General features: G+C 39.6%; 1 protein-coding gene across 4 annotated transcripts in view; it reads right to left on the bottom strand.

Moving 5' to 3' along the window:
• Window positions 1–7500, bottom strand: part of LOC125039283 (cuticlin-4-like) — an 89767-nt gene that overhangs the window by 69640 nt on the left and 12627 nt on the right. For 3 of the 4 annotated variants that reach the window (XM_047633123.1, XM_047633138.1, XM_047633146.1), the window contains exons 1-2: window positions 4005–4187; window positions 3848–3882 (exon numbers count right to left, since the gene is read on the bottom strand). In XM_047633123.1, the coding sequence (XP_047489079.1) occupies window positions 3848–3880 (33 nt within the window). In that variant the 5' untranslated portion in view covers window positions 3881–3882; window positions 4005–4187. Of the gene's footprint in view, window positions 1–3847; window positions 3883–4004; window positions 4188–7500 lie in introns of those variants that run through there. The other variant, XM_047633131.1, reaches the window with a different exon arrangement.

Genomic DNA, 7500 nt, shown 5'->3' with positions numbered 1-7500 from the left:
TTGGGGCTGAGGAGAGGAAGAAGGGGGAAGAGGAAAGGAGAGAAGAGAGGGGAAAGAAGGGGAGAGGAAAGGGAGAAATAAAGGAGAGGGATATGGGAGGGCAGAAGAGGGGTGGAGAGGTGAGGGGAGGGAAAGAAGCTGGTGGGGGAGAGGAGGGGGGAAGAAGAGGGGAGGGGAAGGAGAGAACTTGAAGGGGAGGGGAATAACAGGAAGGAAGCTGGAGAGGGATAGGGAGTGAGGGGATGAGGGAGAAGATGAGGGAGAGGGAGAGGGAGAGGGAGAGGGAGAGGGAGGGAGGGAGGGAAGGAGGGAAGGAGGGAGGGAGGGAGATAGGGAAGGGGGAGGGAGGGAGGGAGGGAGGGAGGGAGGGAGGGAGGGAGGGAGGGAGGGAGGGAGGGAGAGAGAGAGAAAGAAGAGAGAGAGAGAGAGAGAGAGAGAGAGAGAGAGAGAGAGAGAGAGAGAGAGAGAGAGAGAGAGAGAGAGAGTCCCTGATTCTTCAGAAATACGCTTGTCCATAGGGACGACTCGGTGGGGCGTTTATAGCGTGCGAAGAACGCCCCCCCCCTCCCCCCCTTGGTTCCCTTCCTCTAGGTCACAGGGAGTCTATGACCTGGGCATGATATTTTGGCGCACCTCGAAGTCCATATACAAAAGTGATTTAGCTTGTGAGCAAACGGAAAACGAAAATAAAATCAAGCAAAAGGGAAATATTAGCAAGACAGGTGCTCAACTCGGGGAACTCCAACGGAATATCTACGAGAGCTTGGCCTTTCAGGTGTTTTGCCGAGACAAGGAACGTTTTTCCTTAAACCTGCGTCCTTTCTTAAACTAACTGTGGAGAAATAAAGTCGCGCTTGATAAAGCTTGGTCATCCAAGTTAATATATCTAATTAATAAACTGGCAAGGTCAAATACCTCCTCGCAATTTACGAAGAGCGTAACAACACAAACCCATCTTTAAACCAGTATTTTCTATAGCAGTTTGGATTCTTCCCCATCAGTGGCACTGAAACCTCAAACTCAAAGGAAGAAGTTCTAGTCGCAATAATTTGCAATCCTTATTTACTTAACTACCATTGGTCACGATAACTTTGATAAAGACTTCTGCATGATCTTCCCCGACAGTGCCGGAGAAGAACCCTGTCTCTTCCGTGTTCTGACGCCCGGGGCAACCAGACGACCCTTTGTCTGCGCTCGCTCATCTGTTCTCTTCGAAATGGATATTGCGGACGGATATGCAACAAGCCCTGTGAATTTTGTGTATTTCGACGATCTTTATAACAGGATGTACTATCCTCACTCACACAATTATACTGTTAGTTAGGGTATACCTATGTTTATAGGAGTGTGGGCAGACGAGCATATCGATGTAGAGGGGTAAATGGGACGTGATAAGCTGCCTTCCCGTTACGTCATTGAAAGGCTAAATTCCTGGATCAGTGTTGCCTTTCCCTCCGCCGCCCACGGGTCCTCCTCCTACACGCCAACGACCGACGGCTTTAATGTCACTCTGTAACGTCCCTCTCCATCGCATTCCCATGATCAGCCAAGTGGAGACCAGGCGCTCACGAGAAGCAGACTGGTGACCTCCCTTAACCTAAACCCTCTGGGAGTTAGCCGTTCGTGGGCTCTCTGGGTCTCGGGACCATAACGGATCGCCGAAACTGGTCACCCGGGATCACCTCCACGAAGGGGTCAAAGCCCGCTAAGGTCATCCGGTACTGTCTCTCGTCTGGCGTCTCGTCACGTGCCAAATGTATGGATGACCAACTGGCAGCAAGATATTTCCACAGGTTTTTTAAGACACTTCTAGTATATAATCATGATTTTTTCATACACGATTTCTATTTGTTTCTGTTATATTAATGGGCCTATTATTTCAGTAAGAAATAAATAGCTATAGAGACTATAATGGCTAAATCAAAAGAGGAAATTCCTAAGATAAGCTTAGTTCAAGGATAAGTGACGTCACAAGGCTACATGCCGTCATATGTATTCCAGGACCTCGAGTCTGCGCGGGACAGGTCTCTCGAAAGGCTTGGGGCAGTCCACAGCCGTATGCTTTTTCAGCATTCTACTCATACACGAGGAAGCAAGTTTCTGAATGTATACATATATATTTACATGCAAATGTATGTATGTATGTATATTATAAATATATACATATATAATATATATATATATATGTATATATATATACATATATATGTATGCGTGTGTGCATTTATATGTAGAGAACATACACACACACACACACACACACACACACACACACACACACACACACACACACACACACACACACACACATACATATATTTTTTTTTCATATCTATGCACGTTGCCTGAAATAAACTACAATAAAAATAATCACACTTGCGATTACGGAGCTATCTGTAAACTTCATCCACTCTCCCTACCCTAGGAACAAGTTTTATAGCGCTTTGTATTTAATCGTTCTGTACAACGGTATGTGTATATATCATATTGGCATGTGTTTAAGAACTGTGCAAGTTATCAAGCTTCGCACCATAAAAACCCTTGCCATATCCGTCTGTCTTGGCAAAGGGGGCATAAAAAAATCATCGGTCGTTTTTCTGGCAAGGTTACTGAAGTGAGTGGCATTATAGGGGAGTGGAAGCTGCGGATCATTGTGGGCGTCGTGGTCCTGTTAGTGTCCTCCGGCCCACGCCCAGGCCCTGACGCCACCCACGCCCCGGATGCCTGGCCGTTTACATTCACTCCTCGAGACTGATAGATAAAGAAAACTGTCATGGTAGTGCATGTCTTGCAAATAGGCGGAATATTAAACGATACTTTTTGAAAGGCCAGAAAGTTAAGGGGTAAGATTTCACACGAGCATTGCAGGAAGATGACTTCCCACGCTCATTCTGCCACTGTCACTACCGCGTCACCTGCCCTTTTGGTCTTCAGGTTTGGCTCGAAAATCGACGTTGACATTTCCTCTGCATTGTTCGCTTCCTTCAGCGTTCAGTTTACCTGATGATACTTTCAAAAGATCAAGAAATATGACCAGCAGCATTATGAAAAGTGAACAGGAGAGTCAAGACTGGTTAAGAACTATGACCCTGAATGTACATACTTTGCAACTATGGTTCTATACCTTAATTTTGTTCTCATATATATAAACTTTTCTCTGTACACAATTGTTGCACATGGAATTCCACCGTAACAGTCGAAAAGATGACTACTTTGATGGCATTGAAATCACCAGAATATACACTAACATGAACAATAAAAAGCTGTTTGTACCGTTTGCTATTAATATTTTAAATAAGGAAACGTATTTTAAGCACATGCTTATAACATTAGGCGTTACTTTTTCAAAAAGTCTTCTAAAGATTTTAGCCTTGCTTTGAAAAGAATATTCATTTTAACGGTTTCATCACAGGGAAACACAATGGTGGGAGATAAAGCGACACTCTGCAATGTAATGAAGTGCAATCGTGCCACCTGAAAGGCTGGTTCCCGCACATATGACGAAACACGACCCTCCTTCCACCCTTCAGCGATGTCACACGACTGGCTTAAGTAGGGTCATGACTAGTGCTATTTGGACGAAGTCTTGGCCATTCTTTAGGAACTATCCGGTAAGTTGGACTTTTGCTTGAGAAAGGCACAGCCGATGATCTTAGAAGAAATTAAACGATCGAGCACTTTGGTTTCATTACAATAAGCGATTCTGACGCGATGATTGCTTCAAGGACTTCCTTTACAGACTAGCTGCCGCGCCCAGCCATCTCTTCAGCCCAGTTGTATCTCCTGTTTTAATTCTCGTTTCAACAAGATTTTTCCCAAACTAAATCAAAGGAATTTAGGTACTTACCAAGATGAGTATCACAGCAGCTTTGGAATCCATGACTGAAACAGAAAAGAACAGCAAGTTAAATGGGTGTTTATGTATGTGAAAGTGAGATCAATGCTCATTCCTTGAGCAGCTACTTTGTCGCTGTGGAGATTATTGTCCATATCTCTTCTCTTACCTAGTTAATCCAACGAAGAATTTTGCGTATAAATCCAATGACACGTCAAAAACAATATAAACCCAATTTACACACTACACGATTTGATTAGACACTACAAATCGCTAGTGTTTTCAGGAGATTCACTCAACACAGTTTCACTCAGCCGCCATCTTGGATTATCGCCTCCAGTGTAACATGGCGCCCGCCTACACAAGACAAGAGTGAGCGATACAAGAGAGTCGTTTCAAAATGCACATCGGGACGTTCCAGAATACACACCGCGTTTCTACGACACTTTCGGGAAAATCGAATGCAAGCAAATGCCGATATAAACGAACTTGAACTTATACTGTTTTTCAGGAAACACGAAAAGTGTCTTTTCTTGAGATATTGAAGTATTTCTCGGGAAGGCAAGTGGGCGGAAACTGGCACGCGAATAAAATTCTCTCACTTGCGGTGAACATCTAAAGGCGGGTGAGGTGCCAGTTACTTTCTTTGTGACGATTTCACTTTCATTAAAATTTCTCATATTATTCAAATGGAGCCGCTTCTCTTGGAACTTTTACGTCAAACGACGAAGTGATTTCATAGTTAGTTCCAATTTACAGCTTCTGAAACATGTGCATCATAATGATATATGTAATTAATGTATTTTCTCACGATTTGTATATTATACTGACTAGTTCGTTATTAATATGTAATTTATAAACCTGCCATTAAGTATGTATGATGAAGGCTAGATTATTAATCTTCTCGCACCTGGCATTTAATTTTACCTTGAGAAGGAGGTGTGGGTGCCTCACACATGACGTCATAGAGGGGCTACCAAAAAGCTTAATGTACCCTTTATATTCCTACGTTGTTCAGCAGACTTCATAACAACTAAATAAACTTACCATAACCCCGATGCAATTATTCTAATAGACATAATCTGAATAGTCACTCTTAAGACGAAAATATGAAAAAAATGCCAGCAACTAATCACCTCCAGTCTGGGCTTGACGTAGGCGTGGATGACGTCTTGATTTCCAAAGGTTATGCATTTCACGAAAGTCAAGAGAAACATTAATAATAATCGTATCATGACCATCAAAGTTTCCAGAATTTTATTTGTAAACCACTACTAATGACATCTGCGACAAAGAAATATAGGGTAATTATAGCAGGTATAAAATGCTTTTTTTTTTCCTTATTATCTTTCATTGTGTAGAACCTAAATTATCTATAATAATTTCAGTCCTGATACATTGCTTTTGAATTACGGGATATCCCTCTGGAGGGGGAGGTTGAATCCACAGAATGGACATATAAATATATATATAAATATATATATATATATATATATTTATATATATGTATAAATATATGTATGCACACACACACACACACACACACACACACACACACACACACACACACACACACACACACACACACACACACACACACACACAATAATATTGAAGGTTAAAAAAAAAAAAAATCATTATTTTATGCGTATTTTCAGTTAGGAGTAAGACATACAGCCAAATAATGGACAATGGGGTGAAAAAGGATGAGAGCAACTGTCAAAAAATCATAATAATGGTAAATCAGTGTGGAAGTTTTTCATTATAATTGATCATTGTCTTTTATGTTATAACCACAGTAATCAATTAGTTATTACTTTGATTATCATTATTACCGTCGCCATTACTGTTATTGATCTCTTATTCATATTGTTGTTGTAATTATTATTTCACTATCATGGTTGTTGTGATTATCATCCTTATTCTCTTCAGCATAATTATTTTCATCATTACTATCATCAATAACATTTATTCACAATTTAATAAATCATTAAAAAATAGATAAAAATGCACACACATACACTTATACATTTTATACGACTTACATTTATAAATGATACATACGTGAATAAATACATACATACACACACACACACAAATACATGACTACATTCATGCATACGTATATACATACATACACACATATATATATATATATATATCAAAAGGAAAACGGCCACAGTAATAAAATAAAATAAATCGTGACGTTTCGAACTCTTCACGAGTTCCTCTTCAGATGAATAATAAACCAAAATGGATCAATTTCGCTGTATTATTCGTCTGAAGAGGAACTCGTGAAGAGTTCGAGACGTCATGATATATTTTCTTCTCTTATTATTTTCCTTTTCATCTTTGTGTACACGTTACTGTGTTTGTGTCATATATATATTATATTTTATATATATATATATATATATATATATGCATACATACACACACACACTCGCGCGCGCGCTCGCTCGCAAGTGCAAATTCCGGACAAAAGCGGTCCGTTATATCGCTGAGATAGCGAACTACCCGAGTGTAACCTGTGGACACATCACGTGACAGCCAGGCGGATGATATAAGCTTGAACATGACCGTTGCAAGATGCTTCCCTCCTGGAGTACATGATCTGGAGATACGTTTGCGTCGATACAATTGAAATTCAAATGATTCGCTATATTTTCTAAACGTGAGCGTAGGAAACGGAGGATTAGGATAAGAAACGCCGAAATGTTGTTATTACGCGAACAGAATACTTTGAGTTTTGTGATTTTCATCATTATCATTAATGTTCTTCTTATCGTTATAATTGTTATAATTATCATCATAATCATCACCTTTATCATTACTGATGTTATCATTATTATCTTAATCATCATCCTTATTATAACTAACATTATCATAATTATCAGTGATGTTATTATTATTATCATTATTATTATCATTAGTAGTAGTAGTAGCACTTTTATTATCGTTATCATCATTATTATTAGTAGTAGAAGTAGTAGTACTTTTATTGTCATTATATTAGTAGTGGTTATATTAGTACTTTTATTAGCATTATTATTATTGTTGTTATTACTAATATTGATATCGACATTCATTATTATCATTACTATCAATATAATTTTTTATCAGTTATTACCATTGCTATTGCAATTATTTTTTATGTTATCATTATTTTTAACATCATCATCATCATCATCATCATTACTATCGTTATTATTATTTTTATTATTATTATCATTATTATTAATATTATTATCATAATCATTACGGCGAGAAGGAACGAACGAACCGGAAATAGAGTGGAGAATAACAGTACAGTGTGCAAGGCGTTTTCTTTTTTCGCCCACGTTAAGTTGCATCCTAAGAAGAGAACGGGAAGCGAATGTGTTAAGGCAAACTGTCCCGGGAAACGCTGCAAGCTTGTGGTCACACCTTTACCAACGTCTAAAGGAACATCTAGTCATAAGAACGTTCACTCGCTCATGAGGGAGCAGTAAAATAACACATATAGCATTTTTTCTCTCTAAATTACTGCAAATCATTAGCAATCACTATTGAGTCCATTGCGATATAACAGTATTACAGGATTTTGTGGCAACACTTCAGCGCTGGGTGGAGATGGTAAGACCTCCTCCTCCGCCCTTGAGCTGGACAGTCCCGCTCAAAGGGAG

The sequence above is a fragment of the Penaeus chinensis genome, chromosome 3, assembly GCF_019202785.1.
Source record: "Penaeus chinensis breed Huanghai No. 1 chromosome 3, ASM1920278v2, whole genome shotgun sequence".
Taxonomy (NCBI): domain Eukaryota; kingdom Metazoa; phylum Arthropoda; class Malacostraca; order Decapoda; family Penaeidae; genus Penaeus; species Penaeus chinensis.
This window is presented reverse-complemented; position numbering and strand designations above follow the sequence as displayed.